Source organism: Pristis pectinata, chromosome 8 (assembly GCF_009764475.1).
Source record: "Pristis pectinata isolate sPriPec2 chromosome 8, sPriPec2.1.pri, whole genome shotgun sequence".
NCBI classification, from domain to species: domain Eukaryota; kingdom Metazoa; phylum Chordata; class Chondrichthyes; order Rhinopristiformes; family Pristidae; genus Pristis; species Pristis pectinata.
In genome coordinates, this window is record NC_067412.1 from 15,763,059 (window position 1) to 15,790,907 (window position 27,849).

At 38.9% G+C, this 27,849-nt stretch overlaps 1 protein-coding gene across 11 annotated transcripts in view; it reads right to left on the minus strand.

Moving 5' to 3' along the window:
- The window catches only part of mapk8ip3 (mitogen-activated protein kinase 8 interacting protein 3), a 138,994-nt gene that overhangs the window by 4,706 nt on the left and 106,439 nt on the right, over positions 1–27,849 (minus strand). For 8 of the 11 annotated variants that reach the window (XM_052021218.1, XM_052021225.1, XM_052021221.1 and 5 more), the window contains 10 exons: positions 27,162–27,345; positions 23,304–23,426; positions 21,495–21,575; positions 20,634–20,701; positions 19,222–19,370; positions 13,776–13,947; positions 12,832–12,945; positions 7,418–7,456; positions 1,041–1,223; positions 417–560 (listed from right to left, as the gene is read on the minus strand). In XM_052021218.1, coding sequence (XP_051877178.1) covers positions 417–560; positions 1,041–1,223; positions 7,418–7,456; positions 12,832–12,945; positions 13,776–13,947; positions 19,222–19,370; positions 20,634–20,701; positions 21,495–21,575; positions 23,304–23,426; positions 27,162–27,345 — 1,257 coding nt within the window. The remainder of the gene's footprint in view (positions 1–416; positions 561–1,040; positions 1,224–7,417; positions 7,457–12,831; positions 12,946–13,775; positions 13,948–19,221; positions 19,371–20,633; positions 20,702–21,494; positions 21,576–23,303; positions 23,427–27,161; positions 27,346–27,849) is intronic. The other 3 variants (XM_052021226.1, XM_052021227.1, XM_052021222.1) reach the window with 1 other exon arrangement.

Genomic DNA, 27,849 nt, shown 5'->3' on the forward strand with positions numbered 1-27,849 from the left:
TTTGGTGCAACTGTGGAGATAGCACAGTGGGAAAACAAAAGTTACAGGCTAGTTCAACCTTGATTTGGATCTATAGTTACAGTTATACCTTTGGAAATTAGTAAACCCTACCAAGAAAGAGTGTATAAAACAACTGTAATTTATTTCATCGCAATGGGGACACTTTGCTTAAAAAAAAGTGAAACATTACAACTAAATGAAAAGTTGTGAGTGGAGTTAATACGTAATGTTCAGGGCAGAGAGTAAAGAATAGTGAAAAACTAGGTCAATTGACAGGATAAATGAGTAAAGTAATATGGTTGTGTAAGCTGGATTACTTAACAGAAGTTTGAAAACAGAATTCGATAAGGAAAGTAATAGTTTGCAAAACAAAGGATTTTTCAATGCTGTCTTAACGCCACCCAAGTCTGCCTTACCAATCCTAAAGTCAATGTAGCCTTCTCCTCCACTGAGAACCAAAACAGGCTGCAGTTTCCTCTCCTCTTGCTCAGGTGCAGTAGGTCCTGGGTTCTCTGTAGGGCTGTCTAACACACTGCCATTCAACGTTGCAAGAACATTACCTATCAGAACAAGCCACAGATACCATAAAATAAGATACCATAAAAAAACAATAATGGAAAACAGCTTCCAATTCAGCATTCTACAGTTGAGTTGAATATAAGATGCAGATAACTCATAATTTATAATTTTCATTCTGGGAATCTGAAGTTGTTGTGCTCCTAGGGGTGCTGGATATTAAGTAAATTCTTCTTGGAATCCCCTGTGTAACCGGCAGGTTCAAAGTGCAGGGTTTTTCAATCCCTCTTCTGCAGGCATGCTCATCTCATTTCAAATCTTGGGGACAGCATAGTTATCATAAAAGGGGCTGTGTCCACACCAAAGGAGTGAGGGGAAGCAGAATTTCATGGCATTCATTACCCATCATATTGTACTGGATCACTCAACTTTTCTATATTAGGTTAAAAAACATAGGAATTGGGTTTTTCAAGTGTTTTTCAATGTTAAACAGTGGAAAAGGGAGGTTGGTACCAGGAATTTACCTGGCACAGATGCAAAGAATTTGACAGCGTCCCTGTGTCCATGGAAACAGAGCTGGGCTTGAGCCATAGAGCAATATGGGATGAAGCTGCCAATTGAGGCCTTGTCACTGCTTTCATCCGCATATACACGAATCAATCCACCAGGACGGGTTCCTTCACTGCCAGTTGGTGATGTTTTATTTGCTGCAACAAATACATCAATTGTACCATTTTAGAATTAAACCAACTTTTAAGCAGTTGAAAAGGACAGTGATTTACAATACATTGAAACCTGTTTTGATTACAACAATGGAAATGTAAACCATCATTAACATTAAACATGTCTGGGTATCAACAAATATTCAATTTCCTTCCTAGAATTTAAAAAATTCAGCAACTCTTTCACTAATATTCAATAAAATTGACAGTGATGATGCAAATAACCTGAATTTTTCAACTCTTTTTAAAAATGAAAATTAGCAGCAAAGAAAAACCAATATCTTTGACCAAGAAAGTGAGACAAAATAACCGATGTAAATATAGACCATCAGTCTATTGCCAATTATAGACAAAAAAAGTTAAAGTTAGTGAGAATATGGAAATGTATGGATTAATAAAGAACAGGCAACAGGCACTCATTAAAAGGAAAGTCATTAAATTCATCAAAGATTGAACAAATTTAAGGGATACTATCAGGGAATGCTGTAAGTGTAGTGAATTTTCAGGGAGTTTGATATGGTATCTGACAAGAAGCTTGTCAGAAAAATAAATCAGACTTCTATGAAAGGAAATGTAGCAATGTAGAATGAATTTTGACTTATGGTTAGGAAACTGGGTAATTAAGCAAAATTTGAAGAATAATTGATAAATTATGTAAAAGGTCATATTTGATCAGAATAGGCATTTTACCATGACTTTGTTAATTTATTGCTTTACATAGATAAAGTTATTTTAAGCAAAATGGATGAACTAGTATGTGTTTATACGATTAATGCTGTCTATATGGTAACGGTTACTAGCTCTTTTTATGAAAGACTCAACTGATACTTTCTCAGTTTTACTGAAATATTCAGGTTTCATTGTAGTGTTAAACGCATAACAGATACTGTTATTTAAAACGGTGCAGTTCACACTAACATGCAACATGCAAAGAGATGGCAGAGAAACCTCCAAGACGCCCATATGATGCACAGAGAATTCACTATGGACATCACTAGGTATACACCAATACACGCAGTCAGTGCAGGGAGCATCTCTAAACCTCGTGCAGACAATGGGTAACTTAAATTTCCTTTACTTTTCACACTTGCACTACACAGAATGATGTAAAAACTAACTGGTGATAAGTAAAACTGCACATTACTGTGAACTTTAGTTTTTACAGTTTTTCAAAGGCAAGTTTGGGTGATATCTGGTAGATATTTCTATGAATTCTGTAGATAAAATGAAGTCTGAAAAATGTACAATCTTAATGCTCTGACATCCTTGGAACCAGTAGCTGAACCTGGAAAAGTACAAAAATGCCTAATTCTTTATACTTTGCAAAACTGCTCTTTAGTTAATGATCCAAACATCTACTCAATTCCATTTGCTTTCTGAAGTTTGGAGATGCTCCCTCAGAAAGCATTATCAGACCTTGAAAGAACATAAAAATAGTTGACGCTACAGCCATGTTCTCTCTCAATCTTTATTCTTAGTGTTTGTAGACAGAAAATCTATTGGCCCTAAATTCTGGCCTTTTGCCCGCAGGCACACTCTGTTCTGTCTTGTATTGTGAATCTTGAAAACACTGATGCAAATGAAGGATGGTCTGGCAGTAATGTTGAAAATGACTGTGCAATGATGAGCAAAGGGCATTGCAAATCTTCGCAGCAGGCTGGAAAAGAATGGTCACCTTGCATTAAGGAGCCATCCAAAAGATACCAAAACACTATGAGGAATTCAGGATTAATCCTAGTTACAGTTCAAGAACAGGCATGCCCAACCACTGTTGGCTTTTTTTCCCCCAAACCCAAACAGAATGGCCCTGCCGTGTATGAAGGAACAGGTGCATGTCTGGAGAATTACGGGAGGTAAGTACCTCCTAACCACTAGGTCTGGTATTGGGATCAAAGCACCAAGGAAAAATACTACCTAATAACTGAGAAAATCCACAGCATACAATCCAGCCTACCAATGGAGAGTCCAGCTGGGCACTAAAAATGGAATGGGTGGAATTATGAAGCCCTCTGATGCGACAATATAACTATTACCATATGATTAATTAATAACTCTTCAAACATCAAATGGACCTCCTTAGAGTATTAATTTAATATATTTTCTGTTCTTTTTGGGAAAATTAATGTTTTTCATCAACCTCGTCACCAAACAATCTCACCAGAGAGTTTTCATTTATTATATTCATTTCAATGCCAGATATGCAGCTTTTAAGGCCCATTTGCCTACAGTTAACCCAAAATATGCAGGTTCTCTCTCAATCTGGGTCAGGTAAAATCTGCCATTGATTGAATCGAATCCAAAGTAAACTTTGTCATTGTTCCAAGCTATCTTTTTCATCCTATTCTTTTCCCTGCTTCACTCCAAACTTTAGAAGAACTCTACAATCTGATTCTGCAACTCTTTACATCTCTCACTGCTGTCACATATTATCTCTTTGAGACTGTTCAATTTCATACAAATTTGGGATAAAACCGAGGAGAGTTTTAGAACTAGATGACACATAACCCTTAAAAATAGCTAAAAGAAAGATTTCAATACAGGCACTTCCAAGGTGAACACAGAGAATCATGAACGATTGGACTTCAGCATGGTTTTACATTTTTAACTATCTGAGCACTGAGTACAGTATTGTTATTAATGCCACTTTACAACTTAAGTTTCAAGGTTAAATATGTATATTTTCTGCATTTATGTAACATCTTAATGCATGAAGCAGAGCAAATGATTATATTTGAACTATTCTGACTGACCAAGGAAGATAAATGACTAAGCAAGATGACTTAATTTTTAATGATACTAGTTGAATGGGAATGCTCAATGCTCTTCTCCTCCAATATGGACAATACTTTGCCTTGCATCTTTATCAAAGAATGCGACAAATGTCAACGCAGCACTCCTTTTACACTACCATGCGGATCACCAGGCAAAGGCACTATTTCATTAGCCATGAGAACCAACACCAAAAGCACAATCCTCAGACCCAGATGCAAAAGTATTGCCTGCCAAATCAGCCTGATGTTTCTATCTATAGTGAAAAAAGGACTCAAAATGAAAATACTGATGCTGTCCTGAAAATGAGTATGGTAAAGAGATACAATGGTAGTTGATTAAAATCACTTCACTGAGATTAAGATGTGGATGGGAAAAAAGCTGCCCAAAGACACAACACAATTAAAAATACCTTCACAAGTCACAGAGTCAGAAAGATATGCAGCACAGAAACAGACCATTTGGCCCACCAAGTCCATGCCAACCATCAACAACCCACTTACAATAATCCTACATTAAATGCTTTTTTTTAAAAAGTCTCCCCACATTCCCATCAATTCCCCCAAATTTGACCACTCACAAACACACAAGGGACAATTAACAGTCAATTCCCCCAAATTTGACCACTCACAAACACACTAGGGACAATTAACAGTGGTCAATTAACCTACCAACCCGCATATCTTTGGGATGCGGGAGGAAAATGGAGCAACCAGAAGAAACCCTCACAGTCACAGAGAGAATATGCAAACTCTTCAGATAGTACCAAAAATCAGTATTGAACCTAGGTCTCTGGCGCTGTGAGGCAGTAGCTCTACTACCAATGTGTTGCCCCACTGAGCACTTGGAGAGCAATGCTTGCTCGATAGCTATGGATAAGAGCTGGGAACTGGGATGATTCTATGATTGAGCTATTGAAGGGAAAGTCTACTTGAAGTACTGACTAAACACGTTGTTAAAAGTAGCACAAAATTGACAACATGGTGGGACAACTACTGAATGACCACAAATTACAATTATTCTAAGATTTCCTTTTTAAATGAAATTAAGCAGCCAAATAGGTTAGCAATATACATACGCATTGTTAGAGAAAGTTGAAAAATGCACCAGTCAAGATGCATTCCCAATGAAGATTAGACAGCATCATTAAGCTTCAGGTTAAGTAGTGCAATATTAACGTTAAGTCAAATGGTTTTCAATGATTTAGCACCTAAAGCCATCCACTTGTGAAAAGAATTCACTGCTTTTAACTTTTCCCCTTAGTTATTCTGCTCTTCACACATCCATCTTTACTGTTCATAGTTCGTGCAATCTATTCAGAAATATCTGTCTATATGACTGTTTGGTATCGAAACATCAGTTTAGGATTATCCATCAGTGATCGATTTTCTCCTGCTCCTCCATTTAGTATCTCCTTTATCAGGACTGTAACATCAGAAACTGGTGCAGGGGCATAGTTCAAGTAAATTCATGTCCTACAACTCTGCAATCTGTTTCATTGAAGGTACCCTTTAATGCAACATACTTGGCCACCATTTAAATTACTCTATAGAATGAAATTAATTTTAACCATAGAAGATTATGAATTGCTTTACTCAACTAATATGGAGACTTAGAGGTATATTTCATCGTGCTTGAACTCTGTTATATCTCAACTACAAACTTAGCAACATTGTCAAGAAACACACCAGATTTCACATGTTCGCCAATTATATCCTGCTGTACCTATCATCTTTCTCAAGCACCCCCCCCCAAACTAAGTCGCACCTCATCTCCATTTCTCTCGCTATTAAGTGTTCAAGGCTGAATCAAATGGTTCACAAATCTGCAATGTATTTAGCCCCAAAAGGAGTTTATGACCACATATTCACTCCATCATCAAGAATGTTTATTAATGTCTCTGTCTCCACTTTTGCCTCAACGCATCTGTAGCAAATGCCAATATAACCTCTATTCTCCACTTCAACATTACTTCTATTTGAACTCATCAAGATCTCTGTTACTTCCTAATTCTAATCTGCTCTATTCACCCATCATCCCATTGGTTGCTGACCTCCATCAACTCACCAAGGCATTGATGCCCAATACGTTGATGTAACCATTCTCATTTTTTTGTTCAAATATCATCAGGACCTTGTCCCTCCTGGTTATGGACTGTCCTGTCTACAGTTGCCTCTGTCATAAACTCTGAAATTCTCTCCACAAACCCAACTGTCTCTCCACTTTATTCTGATCCCTAAGATGCCCTCAAAACCAGTGTGAATATTTAAAACAGGTTTCACTTTGTTGGATGTTTAAAAAAAAACTTTGACATAAATGTACCCAATAGTCCTAATGTTCATCTAGGGGAAATTGGCTGTCAAAGCTGTTGATAACTAGTTCCAGGGGGAAAAAAGTGTGGCCTGGAGTGATGGACTATTAAGTGCTCACTTCAACCACAAATTTGGATATTTCCATTCAATGGTTTAATTCCCTTAACCAAGAGGATGAGATAGTTTAAAGTTTTGCATTATTTCATAACCTACAGCTGGCAGATAGGTTTAAGGCGAGACAGCATTCCATGGCTGCCATTAATGGTGCTCTACACTTAATCAAAAGAGTTATGCTGGGGGACCTGCCCATGCCATTTGTTCCCTCTCCAAGCAGGGTCACCACCGGCATATTTATGCATCACACACACAAGCAAAAAGTTGGAGAATTCCATTTCCCAACTAGGCTGACATTTGATGTTCTAAAATATGTCAATAACTCAGACCCTTCACTACCTGACAGGGATATACTTGTTCTACTACATTTTCACTTAGCTCACATGTAGTTAAAACCATCTGAACAACAGATTATAGCAAAATCCTACCTGGCTTCTGCCTTCCAAGAAAAATTATTAACCATATGTCAAAGAAATCAAATTGAGTCTGATTTTGACCAAATGATTGCCTATTTCATTTTTAACATACTACCACTAATAACTACAACAATTTTGTACTTTCTAATGTTAAACATTAGCTTAACCTACAAAAACAAAATGAACGATAAACTGCTTCCTAATCTAAATTAATCCATTTCAATTGAAAGTTTTAGACTAATTCAGATAAATTACCACCATGTGAACCTGCAGGCTTTTAGCCAAGTCAGTATTTCCTGAAAATAATTTGATTATATTTTCCAGTTTAGGTAGTAGAGAAAGAATGTATTTTCACTTTTATTCCAATATGCTTTCCAAAGGACCAAGTGATAAAAATGAATGCAAGATTTACAAGTTTGGTTTGAATGAAGAATTTATCACTAAAACATGAGTGCAAAATCCACAACTTGACAAATGAGAAGCAGGCAGGATGTGTGAGGCATGATGGAAAAACTGATATTTTAAAAAGTATGACACATCTATAACAAACATCAGCTTTTGAACTTACCCCTGAACCCCAACAGTTGACCTCGGTGCAAAACTACAGCTGGAGGAGGGAAGGCAGAAGAAGAGATTCAGAGAGGGAAGGATGGAGGGAAGGCAAGTGCAGATAACACAAAGCTATTAATGGGAGAACCAAGGGGATAGGAAGGGATCCAAGAAGGTCAGGTGCACTACGCTGATTATAAATATACTCTGATAAAGTAAAATCATTTCTTAAATAATACATCTCCAAAATGCATCTTTGGTTCAAATTATCGAATAGGAAATCTATTTTGCTAAAATATCAAATTATCCCCATCTAAACAGTGAATTTTAATCATGTACTACAGAGTATAGATAGCTCTCGTCTGTCTAACTGAACTGATCTTGGCTCTGGCAGTGATAAAGGCATTATAACAGACCTCAGAACTTAGGATAAGGAAGAGAAAACAGCCAGGCTTTTAGTCCTGATCACATGCGTCAACAGCAGGATTGTTGCATGGTGAAAGCTAGGATCACAGCCTGCAGCCTGCAGTCTATGCCTTTTGGCCTCAACAATTCATTTTGGTCACGTACCACAGAACGCCTGTGGAATCACAAACCAGGGAGAAATCAATTGTCTTTGGAAGAGAAAAAGTGGAAGGGGAAGGTAAAAAACTGGCAGAAAATGGGGACCAAAGGATATTTTAGAATGCAATCAAGTCTGTGAACATGCAAACCTGACACAAGTAAATAATTCCATCGTAATACTTCCACTATTATTCACTTCAAATAAGGATCCTGACATGAAATTACAGTACACTATCCTCAAAGCTGATCCAAAATATTTAGTTCACATCTACGATTTCCATTATCTACAGGTATTAAGTCAACATTTCCAGTGCACAGGTGTACTGGAGGCTTCTTAACCTTAAAGACCTGCTTCTCGTCTGAATCTTATTTGTAACTGAGCTACTAAAGCCAGATGCCTGACCTGACCTCTTGCACCTTTAATTCATCAGAACTTTCCAAGTGGTATTTGAATTAATTTCAAGAAATATATTGTTATTGGTAACCATTTGGCAATTGCCATAATTATGGACTTCAGTGCTCAACCTCTTTGCAGAAGGACGAGAAACCCAGGAGATCTCACAGAAAACAGTAGACTAATTAACAGCAACATTTTGCATGCAATATATTTATTACATATATTTGTGATTGTGCTGAAGCTTAAGGTAGGATGAACCTATTGACCCTCAGTAGTTTACATATCAGTTAAATTGTTTGAAAGATGCAGACTATCATTTCAACTTTCCACTTCCACCATTTGGTCTACATTTAAAACACTGAAGTATCAAGTTAAGGATGTGTTCTGAAATTGCAACCTTCTGAACTTTACATTAATGCATCAAATGATGCAGATTATTTGCTTTTAATATTGCACCTGATATCCAATAACTATTGATCCTTGATGCCAAGGCATTGTCCAAACTTTACAGATTACTGATCCCCTCTGCTCCGAAGTTGTCATTTCACTCTGTCATAACAAATGAAAACAAGCATGGTCCTTGCATTTATTGTGTGGAATATCAGTCCTGCTACTCTTTGTTGTAAAGTATACTTCAGTGACTCCAATTAGTTGACAGTATGTTGAATACCTATATGATTGGCAGAAGGTGCAGGACAGAGGGTTTTAGATTCTTGGACATTGGGATTAGTTCTGGGAAGATGGAACCTATACAGGACAGGCAGCAACAGAGCTGGAACTAATATCCCTGCAGACGGATTTGCTGGTCCTGTTTAGCGAGGTAGGGTGCTTCAAACTAGCCTTTCAGGAGGATGGGAAGCTGAACATAGATTCAAAAGGGAGAAAAGCCGAGGTGGAGATGAAAGGCAGAAAATTAATGAACGACACAGAGCAATCAAAGGTTGGAAGAGAAAAGACTGGCTTTGCTTTATAGTATTTGCCTGAATGAACAGAGTAGTTAAGGCAGATAAATTAAGGACTCTAATGGACACACAGCAATTTGCATTTAGGAAAGTGCAACAAGGCAAGGGAATGCACAATAAATCGGAAGTTATGTGGAGGTGCGAGAACAAAGAACCCTTGGCATACATGTCCACAGATCTTTAAAGGGTAAAGGTACAGGTTAATAAGATGGCTAAACAGGCATAGAGGATATTTTCTTTCATTAGCCAAGACAGAAAGTCTAAGACTAGGGATGTTTTGCTTAAACTGTACGCAACACTGGTTAGGCATGTTAGCCACCTTCTCGCAGCTACCAGCGGGCAGGAGGTACAGAAGCCTGAAGTCCCACACCACCAGGTTCAGGAACAGCTACTCGCCTTCAGTGATTCGTATCTTGAATTATGAAGCGCAATTAGGAAGGACCTATTTCCTTTCACTGTGGGGTCAAAAACCAAGTGCCCTAGTTGTAATGTAATTAGAGGATGATCATTAGGAAGATAAGGAAAGATGTTTTCACACAGAGGATGATAGGGGAAGAAACCCTCATCACATTTAAAAAAGCATTTGGATGAGCTCTTGAAGAAATATTATTTGCAGGGCTATGGGCCCTGTGGTGGAAGGTGAATTAGGTTGAGAAACCATTTTTCAATGACATGAACACAATGAGCCAAAACACCACTTTCTTTGTCATAATTTTTCTATGATATAATTGAAAACATCCTGTTCAGTTGATATTCATTTTTACACTACTGGGATACAAAGATACAAAGAGAAGAATTCTTTGCAAATTAAGGATATCTTCATCGTATTTTATCCAGCTACACTATGAATAAATCTAGACCTGTAATGTGGAATGCACTTGGCTTTGTTCAGGCAACCAGACAGTGACATCAGAAGGATTTCACATCAAAATTCTGAAAAGCAGTCCATCTGTCAGTCACAACCAGTCAGTATTGGTTAGTGCAGGCAGCTCACCTTTTAAGCAACTAGCACAAAGCAACCTTTTGTTAAAATAACTGTACGTTATAAAAGGAATCAAGATCATCATTAATAATATGAAAAGCACACACACAAAAACTGCAAGCACACAATTATGCATCAACACACAAATGCATGCAGACATGCACATGCTCACACACAAGAAACTCTTGTATTAGCAACCTTTAATCAAATTGCATTCAAATAATCATTTTCTTACCCTCAAACTCACATTTTGTTTTTATATATGCTTTAGGATACTAATAACTTACCAAAATTGCACTAGTACTTAAATGGGATGTTGTGAATTGTGCTCCTGCATTTATAGCCATGTATAAATTAACCAGAGTATAACATGTAACTGGCATACTTTACTCAAACCAGCTGGGTTGTGAAATGAGTTTACCTGTGACTTTAAATTAATGGTCTGGAATTTGCTTTAAAAAAAAGCATTTGAATCATACTGTTTTATTATTGTAAAAAATGCAGCGACCTGTGAACGGTGAATCATTGTGGAACTTTGCAGACTCTTAGGTAGGATAAGATGAGGGTTTGGCAAAGTCTCTGCTTCTGTTTATTAACATTGAATTAATTTACTCAACTTTTCAATTCATCTGTTGCTCACTCAATTTTTCAATTACTTTTGTTAAGCATACACGCTGTTGGGTCTCATCATTCAGCAAGATCCAAGATGCCCTGTGACACTCACTGTCAGCTGACAGTTCCAGCCACTTATAAGGCAAAAGTGTTGGAAAATGTTTAACTAAGCAGCCACTAAAGGAAATGCCCTCCTCCAGAAAATTTCAGCCAAATGCAACTACAATTTATTGAATTTGGTAAATTGCCCTGCATTTGTTATGGTGAATTGGTGATGTTTGTTAGCAACATGAAATGATTGTTCAGATCAGAATTGGCTCAGTTCTATTTGAATATTGTATACCTAGAGGATGGTGCCAAGATTGGTCATGCGGTTGAGTGGGAGAAGAAAAACTTTCAACTTGAGGCTATAAATGGCAAATGGAATCTAATCCAGAGAAACAAGGTAAAACATTTGGGGAGATGCAACAAAACAAGCATATGTACAATAAATGGCAGGATAATGGTGAGTGTGGGGAAACAGAGACACTTTGACTTGTACATCCACAGATCCTCAAAAGCAGCAGCATACGGGATGCTTTTTTTAAAAATTAGCTTTGGCACAGAAGAGCATGGAGGTGATCCTTGAAATGTAATCCACAGTTGTTAGTATTCACAGCTCGAGGACTTTGTACAATTCTGGTCATGTTACAGGAAAGACACGGATACACTGGAGAGGGTACAGAGGATATCCCTTTGCAGTTATGTGCCAATGGATGAAGTGGCTGTGAGGGTTTATCCTGAATGTCAGCTCAGGCCAGGCCACCCAGGCAGGTTAGCCTGACGTGCCGGGGAGTCAGTTGGGCACCCACGACCAATTTGCAGGGAAGAGACCCATGTTCATAAGCCCTCAAGTCCTCCAGCTGCCTACACACACATAACCTCAATTGTCAGTCTCTGGTTTTTGATTCAGAAATGAGTCATCCTCATCTCGTTGACCTCCATTCCAAATCCTAGCAGCTGTCCCTAACTAGCAGGGAGAGGCAGTGTCAACGTTAACCCAAACTATAACAATCCAGACTTGGAATAGTTCAGACCAGATCCAGAGCCAAGCCAGATAAGAGGTCACAACATTTACCTTCATGGCCAGCTCCAAACACATAACTTGACATCACTAAACTTGAATTCATTACAACTCTATGGTTTTTTAAAACTCACAATTAATCATGATTCATTTTTTCCCAATTGTTTGACAGCCCTAGTTAATAGTCTATAAAGAATTTTTATTTTTTTTAAATGTATTATTTTAAAGCACTAATTTGTAGACAAAGTTTTTATATTTAATAATTAACTCATTTGTAAACGGCAACAGATTAACTCTTCTTCGATAGCTCTCATGCATAACACATGCAGGTATTGGGATCACCACTGTTGTTTTGACTGCTGAGTTAAATCAGCATGTTCTGCTCATCCATGCATATTCCCATGTGTAAACCTGCAATGTACTGATAAACATAATTCAAAAAAACTGCAGGTGACACCTTCTGCATTTTGGAAAGGTTCCATCCATGAAAACACCTATGTTATCAGTAATCTTTAGACCTACAACTATTAATGTACTGGCAGCACCTGTTCAGAAATGTGTAAGGATGATATAAATACAATATTTAAATGAAATATTCAAATACATATAGAATGTCAAAAATGTACAGGTACAAATTAATCTAGTGGAACATTTCAGTGTTCAAGAGATACTTCTGGGAGTAAATAATAACAGACAGGAAACACTTTCATACTCTGTGTTTCCATCTTCTATTCAGTGATGTAATAATTTTACTGCAGTCTGGCATAGAAGAAAAAGATTTCTTGTAGACCTGATGCATTCAAGTAACATTCAAAATCCCCATTACTTTCCAGATTAGACCTTGTCAACTTACTTTCTGTCAATGGAATAGAGATAACGACTCCATTTCCAGTTCCTACCCAAAGCCGGTTTCCACCAATAAGCAAAGCTGTGATCCGCACAAAAGAAAATCCCAGTTTGCCGGTTCCTAACAATTAAAGCAGGGCAGTTTTAGAATTAGTCAACATTCAGCTCATAACAGCACACAACAAAAAGGAGGAACTTAATACATAATAGTGCAGCAGCAATTTAAATATAATCTAATAAAATAAGAATCCAGTGATTCAGACCTAAACATTCTGTGATATCTGTTGGAGCTCAGCAAACATTCCTCCCTTGCCCCTCAGAGAAAACCAGTAAAACTGACTGGTTACACTGTTCCCCTGAACATGTGCTAATCTTTCACAGAAATTCAGTTTTTTTTATACTTTCACTCATTTGTATCTGTAAACCAGTATCACTCCAAGAAAAACTGATTTCTCTATGGAACCAAACTACAAGTTTCAGCAGCTTAAAAATTCACTTCAACTTAAAAGCCCTAATAGCTTCAGCAGTGCTGTGGCATCTCACTCAGAGTGGCTTCATTAGAGTATCCAACTCTTCTGCAGCACTCTCAATTTCTTTAGCAGTTCAGTGATGGACTCCATTTAAAGGACTCCATCTAACCCCAACCTCAATCGTCACTTGAGCTCAAGCCTTAGTAGTTCTTGGTCAGACTACTTGATAAAACATATTTTTAATCAATAAACAGGAGTAAATTTATAATGGAAACATATCACCACTTCACAGATGCTGTTTCCTTCCCACTGGTACACTACGTGGCCAATATGTCAGTGAGGCAACTGTGGCAGGTGAAAAGCTGGAGATTTTCAAACATTTTGATTAATAATATTTTTTTTTAGCCATGGTACAGGAATCAATTCAGTGCTTAAATCAATAACATACTTAATGAATCAAGGAAAGAGTGCAAAACCATACCTAACATCTTACTGACATAAGGCTCAATGTCAACATCCTGTAAATGCTGATGTGTGTGTGCATGATAGAGGCGCAAGGTAGAATCCAGGCGAATTGATATCCAGACCCCATCTCCAATCCATGCCAGCTGGCGCACTTGGCTTTCCCTTCTTGGATGGGCATCAAAAGACTTCTGTTGGAAAGTAGGAATAAAAAATGAGAGAGTTTGTGATCTGTAGACGATTCCACAGTTATAATCTCACGTGGTGACCTTGTATGTGATTAAAACCCTAACAACCTACTCGCTATCATCTTGCTGTGTAAGCAAGAAAGAACTGCACATTCAATAGAAACAAAATCTGAACTAGTGGACTAGATGATGGAGTGGGTTATCTGACTTGTCCTTCTACCTCTTGGAACAGAGTCAGAATCCAAAATGTAGGACAGCAATTTTCCCCTCTCCAGCTGTTACATCTTGCATTTTCCCTCGACTCCATGAGAGACATTATAATGTAGAAAACTGTTCAATATATTCCATAAATTTTGTGGGTGGTTGGAAATTTTTTGGCGAGTATATAGCACAGTCTCAGGGTTCTGTTGGCCTTAATAAGCTACCCATGATCTGTTGTTTCACTTAATAGTGGAAATCACGCACAGAGTCTTAACTGCATTACAACTAGCTGAAAACTGATGGGAAAAATTAAAATTGTTCAATCATCATGTTTTCATCCCATCATGCTGTGCTCAGTAACTGAAGCAGAGACACTGCATAAAAATGGAATTTTGACACAATGGAAACCAGCAATGTTCAGCTGGCTACCTGTCATACAACCCACTTCATTTTCCCTTCCACTAAAATCACTAAGAGGGCCAAGTCAGGGGGTCTGCTTCTGTACTGCATGTTTTTTGACCAAGTCAAAAATACCCAACATATACCAATCTTTAGGAATTGGCAGCTGAAGGAAAGGGAATTGAGGGATCTGGGGTACAGGCTACACGTGTTGGATTGGAAATAATGGCCACGTGGATGGACTGGATGGTCCATTGAATATTTGTGTCACTCAAGTACAACATCTGAATGATTTTCTTTGAATAGATTTCATCCTCCGATTCAGTTACTGGGAATCAAAATTCAAAATTAGCACCACAGCTGAAATAAGTGTACCTTAATGTTATGTAGCTGAATAATTGTTATCTTAATCACAACTTCTGCATTGTTTTAACCACACTTTTCAAAATCATGTATTTTAAATGTAAAATACAGTACATGAATGACAATATTTCATTGCTGTTTGCTTATGAGGATAATTTCCTCATCTCCTCATTTCATTCAAATCTCCAGCACTGGATGAATTTCTGATTGTGCCATCTTGGTTAAAAATGCTATGATAGTTATTCTTAGCTCTCAAGGGTTAAATTCACAGAACTCCATGACTAACAGGTCCTCATTTGGTTTATAGCAGGGTGTCTAAAACAACAATGTACAAACAACAAAAGATAATGTGACATTCCGGTGACTGTGCACAATGCACATCCATCACTTCTGCTGCAGAAATGCTCTTCTTTCATCTCAGCAGGTTCACTTCCAAAATAGGCTGCTCATGAAATTGGAGCACAGTCAGTTTCATTAGAAGCTTCTTCTGTAGCTAGGGTTTTAAAAAGAAACAGTAGGATCTGTAAAATAAGGAAGCAGTGGGGCAGCAAAATGCTGCAGAGAGGTTGGAAAGATCGGGGGTTGCAAAGGGATGGTCTCTGCCTTGGACCACAGTTCAGAAGCTCAGGACTAGTCATGTAAAGTCTAGTGGTATGAAGTGGGATACAGTAAAAAAAATTGATCACTATTACATTATTACATAAAGATAAATTCTATAAAGTAAATCCTACCATAACTATTGCTCTATACACTCATCTTACTGTGGATTTAAACAGCTAAACTATTGAAATAAAACCTTTCCTCATCTGCTAAAATTAAAGATATGCACAGCTGATTCAGGTCAAAAGGCATCCCACTGTTAAGTTTTCCAGATTACACAGGGAAACACAAGTTCACCAGCATAGAAGACAGATATTCAGACTTTTGATGGGTATAAGTGTCAGTACTGAATCCCAGAAAGTACGCAAAGCTAAACTGAACTTACAGTAGTTTTTAATGTTTTGAAAACACATAACTTGATTAGCTCCAAGAATAAAGCCTCAGGAGTAACTTCCAAATCAATTAGCCTGCCTTCTGTCTTGCTGGTTAGTGCATTTCTGCCTCCGTTTTGAAATCTGCCAGTAAAAGGCAGCTCCCTTTATAAATGTACTCATTCCAAACAAAATAGTGAAATTTACCCAGCTGATATGGAATAACTGGCTTTGCATAAAGCACAGCAGGAGGGAGAAATCAATGGATAAAGAATTGTAATAGCTCTAAATTTTCCATTGCTCATTTTTATTCAGAAAGGCAAGACAAAAAAAAGAACAAAATCAGTGAAATAAAAATGGATAAAATTGTATTTCCACTTATTTCAACAATTGGGGCAATTTATTATTGAAACTATCTGGTTTAGAAAGGGAATCCATCTCTGCCTGAAAACACTTAAGGCATCGTATTAAATTGTTAGTAATATATTTCAAATCCTCTGCAATTGATCCGAGTTCCACCAGCACATGTTCTCCAGTAGCCTGAGATGTATCTCATCAGGCTTCATGGGAGGCAACGGAAAAGTTTCCTGGGGGCTCAGACAGAAATTTTTAAATCTTCGCTGGCCACAGGTGAGGTGCCAGATGACTGCTGGATAGCAAATATGGTACCTTTATTTAGCAGTGCAGCAGGGATAAGTCTGAGAGTCTAGACTCAGTGGCATGAAAGCTATTTGAAAACAAAATTCTCAGAAATAAGATTAATCTACATTTGGAAAGATAGTCAGCATGGCTTTGTGAAGGAGGACATCCTGGTTGACAAATTTGATTGAATTTTTCAGGAGGTAAGAAAATTTATTGATGAGGGTAGTGTGATTGATGCAGTCTACATTAACTTCAATAAGGAGACACTGGAATCTGGAGCAACAAACAATCTGCTAGAGGAACTCAGCAGAACCTGATGCAGGGTTTCGACCCAACATGCCAACAATTCCTTTCCTCCCACAGATGCTGCTCGACCCACTCAGCTCCTCCAGCTGATTGTTGCTGAATTTCAATAAGGCCTTTGACAAGGTTCCATGTGGGGAAACTGGTCCTAAAGGGTTAGAACTTGTGGAATCCCAGACAAGCTGACAGAGTGCGATGGTGGAGAGTTACTTTTGCGACCACAAGAATCTGTGCTGGGACTCTTATTGTTTGTTATGTACGTTAACTATCTGGATATGATTGGAATGATCAACAAGTTGACGGATGACATGAAAACTGATGGTGTCGCTGCTAGTGAGGAGGCTAGTCATGGGGAGGCATACAATGATATTCTGGAACATGCCTGTGTCAGGAAGGAAAAAAACGTCTGAGATATTGGACATATTAAGGTGGATAAATCCCCAGGGCCTGACGGGACCTATCCCAGGATGTTATGGGAAGCATGGGAGGAGAATGCTGGGGCTCTAGTGGAGATTTTTGTATCTTTGTTAGCCACAGGTGAGATACCAGAAGAGTGGAGGACAGTTAATGTTGTTCACTTATTAAAAAAGGGCAGCAGGGATAAGCCAGGAAATTATAGGCTGGTGGGCCTTACATGAAATTACTGGACAAGATTCTGAGGGGCAGGATTTATGATCACTTGGAAAGACAGGAACTGATTAGGAAGGTGCAAGAGAAATCCTGTCTTACTAAAGAGTATTTTGAGGAGGTAATTAAGAACATTCTTGAAGGCAGGGCGGTAGACTTAGTTTACATTAGCAAGGCTTTTTAACAAAGTCTCACACATTAGGCTAGTCCAGAAGGTTGGGGCACGTGGGATCCAAAAGGTATGTTGGCAAACTGGACTCAAAATTAGCTTGGTGATAGGAGGCAGAGGGTAGTTGTCAAGGAGTGTTTTTCTGACTATGGTGTACCATGGGGATCGGTGCTAGGACCAGTGTTCTTTGTCACATATGTAAATGACTTTGGTGAGAACATCCGTGGACTAATTAGTAAGTTTACTGACAACACAAAAATTGGTGGAGTAGTAGAGAGCGAAGGTGGTTATGGCAGAGAGATATTGATCGGTTGGAGAGTTGGGCAGAACAGTGGCAGATGGAATTTAATCCAGACAAGTCTGAGGTAATGCAATTTGGAATGTCCAATACTATCAGGTCATATACACAAAATGACAGACACCTCGGGAGTGTTGATGGACAGAGGGGACCTCAGGGTACAAATTCATAGCTCATTGGAAATGGTATAAGAGATGTGATGTCATGCGTAGTTGTCACCTCACTACAGGAAGGTTGCAGTAGCATTACAAAGAGTGCAGAAGAGATTCACCAAGATGTTGCCTGGAATGGAGGGCTTTACTTATAAGGAGAGATTGGATCAGCTGGGTTTATTCTCATTGGAACGTAAGAGGCTGAGGTGTGACCTTGTACAGGTTTATAAAATTATGAGGGGCATATATAGGGTAGATAGAGTCTTTTTCCTGGGACAGAGTAGTCTAAAACAAGAGGACATAGGTTTAAGGTGAGAGGGGAAATACTTAAAAGAGATCTAAGGGACAAGTTTTTCCACGCAGGGGTGGTAGTTACATGAAACGAGCTGCAAGATGAGTGGTAGAGCCAGGTACAATTACATTTAAGAGGCATTTGGACAGGTACTTGGATAGGAAAGGAGTAGAGGGATACGGGCCTAATGCAGGCAAATGGGATCAGCATAGATAGGCACCATAGTTGGAATGGATGAGTTGGGCCTGAGGGCCCATTTCTTTGCTGTACAACTCTATGTGGCCTGGGATGGAACTTTTCAGTTAAGAGGAGAGACTGGATAGGCTGTGCTTGTTTTCCTTGGAGTGGACAAAGCTGAAGAGGAACATGACTAAGATATACAAAATTATGAGGGGCACAGTTAAGGTAGATAGTTAGAAATTTTTTCCCCACAGCAGAAGTGTATAAAACCAGAAGGCACAGATTTAAAGTAAGGGGGAAGGGGTTCAGAGGGGATCCAAGGAAGAATTACTTTTTCACCCAAAGATAGCACATTGTTTCTATATTTGGAATGCATTGCACAAGGGGGTGGTGGAGGAAGAGACTCACATTTAAGCATTTGAACTGCCAAGGCACAGGAAGAATTTGTTCCTTTCCCTGCGAGACTGTTTGTACAAATATAGGCAGATGTGTACATATGTAGAGACAGATGTGGCCAGGCATAAGGGGAGGCATATAGACAGACAGACATATGTGGAGATGGACATGTGGACAAGAATATAGACAGACAGGTACTTTCAGCACCATACAACAATAACTACTCCTCTGAAGCTGTGATCATCATAACAATATTACTTATCTCAGGTTTACCAAGAGCATACCTCAATCTGCATTGTTTTAGGCTGAATGACGTGGATCTTGTTCTTGTAGCCACACCAGACTTTGTCATGCACCACGGCCATACAACGGATGGAATGGTTTGGACGTCGCAGGTCCATAAGGTGGTAATTACTCAGATCCCACTGACCATCTGTTCAGAAAAAAGTATATTGTTTCTATAACTGATGATTATAAGTGTGGTAATTACTTTCCCCAATTTCCCTTCTGGAGTGACTAATCTCCCGACTTCTTTCATAATATACAATGACAGATAACAAAGTGATGTTTCTCAATGAAAATTATAATGAATTCTGCAAAGCACTTTGCTTATGATCGGAACACTACGTTGGATTAATTAAAGTTCTTTATGGTATTCCTGTTTCCACGCAGTAACCGTGATTTATTGACTAACCCTCATGAATAAGGAAAGGCTGAAAGGTACACTTCTGTCACAATTCTCACGCAAGATTAACAGGAGCAAAGGAACCGGGGGCCCAGTGAGCTTAAAGGCAGCACGGGAATCAGCACAATGCACCAGATACCAAATCATCAGGATTTCCAAACAATTGGATAGCAGATTATCAGAGCTCTACTGTATCATGAATGATACCAATTAACTTCTTCAGCCCTCGGCCTCTTCTATCATCCATCAGTTTATTATATCTTCTCCCCCTCCCACTACCTTCCCCCTCTCACCTGGACTCGCCTATCACCTGCCTGTGTGTGCTCCTCCCCCTCCCATCTTATTACCTTTGTTATACTGATCATTCTTTTATCACAGTTCTTTTCCTTTACTCCATCAACCCTAAGCATTTATCTTCAAAGGACCTAGGTACTTTGATTGCAAAAAGATTAAAAGATAAATATGTTCTAAGAAACGTCACCAGGACCAAGCAGGTTTAAATAAAAACGTTATTCATTCCTTTAAAAAAAAATTACCATGCAAAATATTTTAATTAAATCCTGGAAGCTGGATTTAAGCTCCTCCCTTGAACAGCAGCTTCAGCCAAACCAATTAATTGCTGCGAAAGTTAAAATGACGCATTGTAAAACATACTTTTTTTTACATCCTTCACATACCAAGACAGAATTAAAGCAGCAATGGACACAATTTCCTGCTCATCTCTGCTTAAGAAAAATACAGGCTCATTTAACTTTTATAGCTGAATGCCAATGATGTAATCTATTCTTTAGCATTTTGGCACATAATATACTTGCTAGCAGTATTAACAATGGAAATTCTATTCACCATTTGTGCAGCTGTTACTGATTTAAAATAAATAACTCCAAGTATCAAGAGAGAAATTTCATCTAATGCAAAAAATTCAAACCAACTCACTTATGTACCATTAGACCAAGGCAGACCTGGGTGAAGAATTACACGACTGTGTGTTTTTTTTTAAGATGTACTCACCTTCAGCTCTGTGAAATATAGCTAATGTCCCATCATTCAGAGCCACCAGAGCACGCCCTTTCACATGTCTGCAAACACAAATGGGAAGGGGGTCAATACTTTACTCCATAGAGAAAGCTTCAAAAAAAGGACAGCGCCCATTTAGATTAGGAATGCACTTAAAATATTAAACAACCTATCCATCCCAGGGGTAGCTACCAGCTCGTGGATTAGGTCATAAAGAGCTTCCTAGGGTTTGTGCTTTGCAGCCAGCTTCTGGACAGCACTGGCTACTTATATCAGCATGAAGGAGGCCACCTCAACATTAGCTGGAAAGATATTAGACTTCACAACCATCAGATTTGGAAGCAGAGCCTCACAGAATTTCACTGGGCAAGCACTGGATTCACGAATATTCTAGAATTACAGCTTTTCATCACTATTTGGATGATTATGATTGAGAACTGGATTAAGGGAATCTCCTGTTAAGTATTAGGGACTCTGAGGCATGCAGTGAAGTATATAGAGCTGAAGATTCTTTGATGAATTTGGGTGGGTTGGTTAATCCTGTTCTTTCATTTGTGGAGGAACCATACACAGTAGTCAGAGCAATCCTCTGATCATTCTTAGACAGTCACAGTACTAAGTAAAGCCTCATTCATCAGTAGTGCACTGCATTTTGGTGGAACCAGATAGTTTGTTTATCTACATGCTCCCCATTGAATCAGTTCTCCTCCATCGCCCAAGATCTGAAGTTCATGACCTAAATTCCAAACCAAAGGTATTCCAGATAGGGCTAGGACTGGCAGGCAGGGAAGAAGGGAAGAGAGAATTACGAATCCAGACCATTCCTAAAATAATTTGCACTATGTAGCAACTTACACGATACTAAGGACTGCATCCTTCAGTTTGATGGTGTGGAGGCACTTCTTCCAATTGGATACCGCAGAGTGCACATAAAGGCTAACAAAAGGAGCAATGGACATAGGTTAAATCTCATACATTACAATCACAGCAAAAACTGAGAATGCATAGAGCTGGCAATACAGTAACACAGCAAGGATTTGGAACTCTGGATGACAAGTATTAGAGCAAAAGCACACAACAAATATGTCTCATCTTTTGTGTAGAAATCAATATGTTAAGAATATTTATGGAAGGGTCTGTAATAAAGGATAATTCATAGATTTTAAAATTCTGTGTATAACCGGACAGGATGTCAAGGTGTGTGGATTCAGACCTGGCACCACTGAGATCAGGTCAGAAGGAGTTAAGGTCTTTATTCTCCAATGAGGAGGAGTTCCAAATCATTATAAACAACAGCAAAGATTAACTCAACATGGCTCTGAGTCAGAAAGTTATGGTCTCACTCGAGACTTGTACACTTATACTACTCTCACATTTCAGGCATTCTTGATCAAGCCATCCCATCATTTAAACGTGATATATAAAACAGGACCCAGCTGCTGTCTCTGCACTGTTTGAAATAGAGGTTTTCCTAGTGCCCTGGCCACTTTCTAACCCACAAAAAAAGATTACAATAACATTACAAATTAGGTTATCTACTCATTATCGTATTGCAATTTATGGGTGTTTCCATCATTCTCTCTCAACTGGCATCACCCCACTTATGTTATTCAGTTACCTTTGGTCTTCACCCTGTCACTGACATTTCTTCTTTCTCTCACCCCTTCCCCTTAACTGCAACTTAAAACGTGTTTGATTTCTAAATGTTCCTAATAGTAATGAAACATTATTTCTCTCTCCACAGCTGCTGCCTGACTTGCAGAATATTTCTAGCATTTTCTTTTATTTCAAACTTGCATCACTTGCAGTTTTTTTACTTTTCATAGAATTTGATCTTAATTCTTTTTAAGGGTACTGCCTGGAAAGTTTTTTTCTGATATGCACCTGGTTAAAAATACTAAAATTGTGCAATAGGAAAGTTTTCAGACCTGAGGTTAAATAAGGGAGGAATCTCTAATCCAGAACTGAAGCTGAGACACACAAGAGACTGCAGATGCTGGAATGAAGTTGTCTATTTATTAGCCTTTAGGAGTGCTAATTTTACTGCAAACTCAAAAAAACGTTCCTGTTTAAGATGATGTACCAGAAAGACGAATGGGTAAGTCTAAATGTTAAAGTCGTATAAAAATTAATCATCCAATATAAAGGAGATCACACATAGCACATCAAGCATTGCCCACTAGCTGCAGGAGATCTCCAGTGAAACAGCAAATACCACTAACCTAGATTCCAGCATCTGCAGTCCATTGTTTCTCTACCACACATTCATGTTCCATGATAAACTTTCAGAAGGTCCTCTAAGTACATGGACAGGTGGCCAGTAATAGACTATCTCAAGACTACAGCAGTTTACATCTTTAAGCATCACTCTCTGCAGAAAACATGAATAAACTGTGCACACCAAATCAAACACTTAAGTGCACTGAAAGGGCCAAAACCTTTGAATACAAAACAATGTGCACAGTAGGAAACAGATAAAATGTAACATGGGTGAGCTACCCAATATAACTGACATAACAACTTAGCCTATCCACTACTCTGGGACCCTGAGAAGAGTCAATGAGATTGCCTGATTGCCCGAGGACTTTTCCTAATCACTGGGCTCATCAACAATGGGAATAGTATCGGAGAACCTCCTGACATACCAATGCAGTCTTGACCTACCAGCCATTCTGTGCCCCTAGCCACATAGTAGGGGCTGCACTTGTGATTGATCCATTGGTGCGAACATTTGCTTCCTGTTCTGACTGGCCTGTATTCTGTTCCTCCTTGGTTTGTCCATTTTCCCTAAGATGAAAAAGCAACATCACTCACATTGCATATTTAGGTTTCACATAAACATTCAAGAACCATTGGAGTGCAGCTGTGTACAGAAAAAAAATATTAAAATGTGCTTGCAATTTTAAGTTTCCATTTTTTTCCTGGAGCATATATCCACATATCCACTTTAAATTCATTATAGCTATTAGATGGTGTCTGTTTACATATGTTGGCTTGTGCAAGCCGATGTCTCTGAATTCAATACAAAGTAAAAATCAGGTGAAGCCTGTCCCTATAGATTATAGCAATGAAGATGGGTACCACAGTGGCACAGCAGTTAGTGCTGCTACTTCACAGCTCCTGGCACTCAGAATTGATCCCGACTGCAGGTGCTGTCTGTGCAGAGTTTGCACGTATGCTCCAAGTCCATGGCTGCCTCCGGGAGCTCCAATTTCCTCCCACATCCCAAAACGTGCTGATAGGTTAACCGGCAATTGTAACTTACCCTTTGGTGTAGGCTAATAGCAGAAAAAAATTAAAGGGATTTGATGGGCAAGAGAAAATAAAATATAGGGTACAGGGAAAAAAGGAAATCAATGGGCTGAATGGTTTTCTGTGACATTATTAGAGGATAAGAAGATAAGGCAATTGGGAACATACAGAAGGTATGTTTTTGGCAGGAAAGAGGGATGGAGGGAGATGTTTTATAGGCACCATCTTTGGGCATAAAAGCATATGCTCAGTAGAAAAACATGAAGGATTAGAATTTTATGTTAAGTATTATGAGTTGGCTACATTTTTAACTTTCGGCTATTTACAGTTATGTTTTTTTAAGAACTGTCCATCTTTGCATAGTCCACTCCAACATTTACCACGGTTCCCATGCCCTTGGTTTATTTTAGAATGAAACATGCCATGGTGACTTTCAACATGACAACTATAATCTGTAATATCAATACTAAGCAGCATAACATTGCATTCTCTTGTCTGAGATACTTGTACAATGTGATTAAACCAAGAAACATCTGCTATTGTGCCTTTACCCAATCACAATGTACAAGCTGCGTCACAGTCTTTAGGTACAATGATCTAGTCAATGCCAGAGGGAGCATAATTTGCCAACATTTCAATAAGCAGGGAAAATCCCTTGTTCCAAAACCATAATTCAAAATAATCTCATGATTTAGTGAGACTCTGAAACTGAAAAACATTTTGGTCCACAAGTTATTTCCCACAAAATTGTACAGCACTTAATTTTTGTTTCCACAACCATTAATAACATTAAAAAGCAGCGAAAAGGACCTCAGCATTAATTTGCCATTCTTTGGTTCACAAACACCAGAGAAATGGGCATTATGGACCAGTGGAACCTGGAACTTTAACCAATGAAGTGAATGCTGAAATCCCAAAGGCAGTGAATCCCAGCTGTCACCTGGAATTTCTGGCCACTGATGCCCACCAGCAAAGAGTCCATGGAGTCAAATGGAGGACATCTCATCTGTAAGGGGCAGGTCAACACAAGCACTACTTAAGCCCCTTCCCTAACAGCCCATCACCCATGAGCTGCAGAAATTTGCCAGGCTGTACCCAGGAAGGGAGAATTGCTCAAACCACTCCCGCTTTGTCCCTATCAGTTTCCATGGAAAGACGTCAATGCAGGATAAATACGGAGAGAAATATTCTGTCTTGAAGACAAAAGGCAGAGGAAAACACCAATATAAATGTTTAAGGATGATGCTCATCTTACTGGGAACAATGATCACCACAATTATGCCAAAGTTAGGAGCAAGAATTTTGGCTTATGAAGACTACAGTCTCAATCTGGGAGACCAAATCAACTGTCCAAAATATTCTCTCGACCTCAAACATGGAAACGAGCCAGTAAAGTGTATTTCATGATGTACCAATCAGTTTCAAGTCAGTCCTGTAACCTAAAGGGACTGAAAATGCAACATAATCCCTATATTACACCTTGAATCAATAAAGCTAAATAAATCACAGTGACAGATACTAAAGTCCTTGCTTTCTCTGGCTTGTTCAGTTAAATCCACAACTAATGAAACTCATCTGGTGATACTGTTGCTTTCCATGGTCAAGAAGCAATTTGAAATAAATCAAGGGAAATTGTAAACACATCAGAACTAATTCTAATTCTTGATTATAGCACAAAACAAATGCAACTGCCTGTAAAACAAACCTACAGATACTAATTTCCACGTGCAAAAGCTATCTGAATCAATTCTGTCTGTTTTGTACTGTTCTGCACAATCAAAACTACGCCCATTGCATATATAGACAGTGAACACCATCATCCATCTGGTCGACACATCTAATCATATTTAGGAATGATGACATGAAGGTTCACAAGGGGTTATGAAAGGAGCAGATGGTTTGCCAGCAGACATTGCTTCAAATCAGTGCCTCGTTGCTGTTCTATTAGAATGCTTAATATGTTTAAAGATAACTTAGTCCATTCTAACAGCTTATTCATCCCCCTTCTGTGGTAGTTTTCTGATGATCTTACTGACTATCTGTATATTAGTCCCCCTGTTGAAAGAAGAGTGTTAATGCATTGGAAAGAGTTCAAAGAAGGTTTATTAGACTAACACCTGGAGTGGGGGGGGGGGGGTTTGCCTTATGACGTTAGGCAACATTACAGGTTGGGCAAGCTAGGCTTTTACCTGCTGCAGTTTAGTGAAGGGGGATGTGATCAAAACATAAGATCTTGAGGGGTCTTGACAGGCTGAAAATGGAGAACATTTTCCCTCTTGTGAGAGACTCTAGAACCAGGGGGCCACTGTTTAAAAGTAAGGGGTTGGATATCTAAGATGAGATGAGGCAAAATTGTTTCAAGGGTTATGAATCTTTAGAATTCTCTTCCTCAAAAAGCAGTAGAAGCAGTGTCTTTGGATATTTTTAAGGCAGATGGAGATAGTTTCCTGATACCAAGGAGTGAAAGTTTAACGGGGTAGACAGGAATATGGAGTTGAGGTTACAATCGGATCAACCTCACTAAATGGCAAAACCGACTTGAGAGGCCAAGTGGCCTATTCTTACTCCTAATTAGTGTTCTCAGACAATAAAGTTTTTCTATTATTGCAATTAAATCCAAGTTTAAAAACTCATGCATCCTTTCAAGTATACAGAATCATAACTGCAAACACATTAATTGACTGTCACCCTCACAGTCAAACCCTGTCAACATACTTTACTGTACCATTACAGTTAACCCTCCATCACTACGCACAGATTTTTGGCATTGTATGGAAGTGAAATTTCTCCTCCCCCCCCCTCCCCCAACAAGGGTTTTCCTTATTTTTCTCCCAGATGTTCCAGAACTCCACACCACAACTAACGGAGACAGCAAATAAACAGTATGTAGCCATTCACCCATCTCAAATTATCTACCATATGTGCACACTGCAGTCTGATTCCAGTTCTGATTTTTGATTTTACCTTGCCAATAAGCACCTGGCAGCAGGCACATACACACAATGTAAGGGTTGAGAACCATAACTCATTGGTAAGGAGCTTATCATTCTGAAGTGTAGTCACTTAAGAGGTCAAAAACATAAATTGCTCATGTTACTTACCATAGCATGGTGGGTTATTCTTTGCATTTAAACCAATGTCCTTTACTGTGCAATGGACTTTAAAAAACACACATTTCCCCTACTGATTTCATGCTATTGCAGTGTTACTATTTCTCACTGGTTTCCTTTACCAAATGATGTTAGCCCCGCCCACGTCCATCCCCCTTACCTGAGCTGAGTTCTGTCTTCTGTCCGCGCGGAGTCTGTGAACACATGTTCTGTGTAGGCACTAGGCCGAGCCAATGCTGGTTCAGCATCAGTTACACCGTTCCCTGTTGCCTCAGTTGCTTCGGTTGCTTCTTCAGTTGATTGTGGTTGGTTGATCTTCCCGCTTTTAAGAGGAGCCATATCACCTACATGGGTAGGATGGACACAGCTGGGAATTTGTCATTATGATGAAAAGCACAGAAACAACACTGCTATAACCAATACTTAATCATCTTTCAATAACGTGCAATGTTAACATTTCAAATTCTGTGTAAATGGCAGCCTTACACTTCTCCAATTTTCCGTTCTTTCAAACATCCCCAACCATCACCCTATGCTTGCAAATTAGCCAAGTACCAGACAGTGCCTAATATCCAACAGCCACTGGCCAGCTGCCTCTTTATGCCTGTATTGGTATTGGTTTATTATTGTCACTTGTATCGAGGTACAGTGAAAAACTTCGTACAGATCAATTCATTACACAGTGCAGATACATTGAGTTAGTACAGAGTGCATTGAGGTAGTACAGGTAAAAAAAACAATAACAGAGTACAGAGTAAAGTGTCACAGCTACAGGGAAGTGCATTGCAGGTAGACAATAAGGTGCAAGGTCACAAGAAGGTAGATTGTGCCTGTTTTGGGCACTCAGC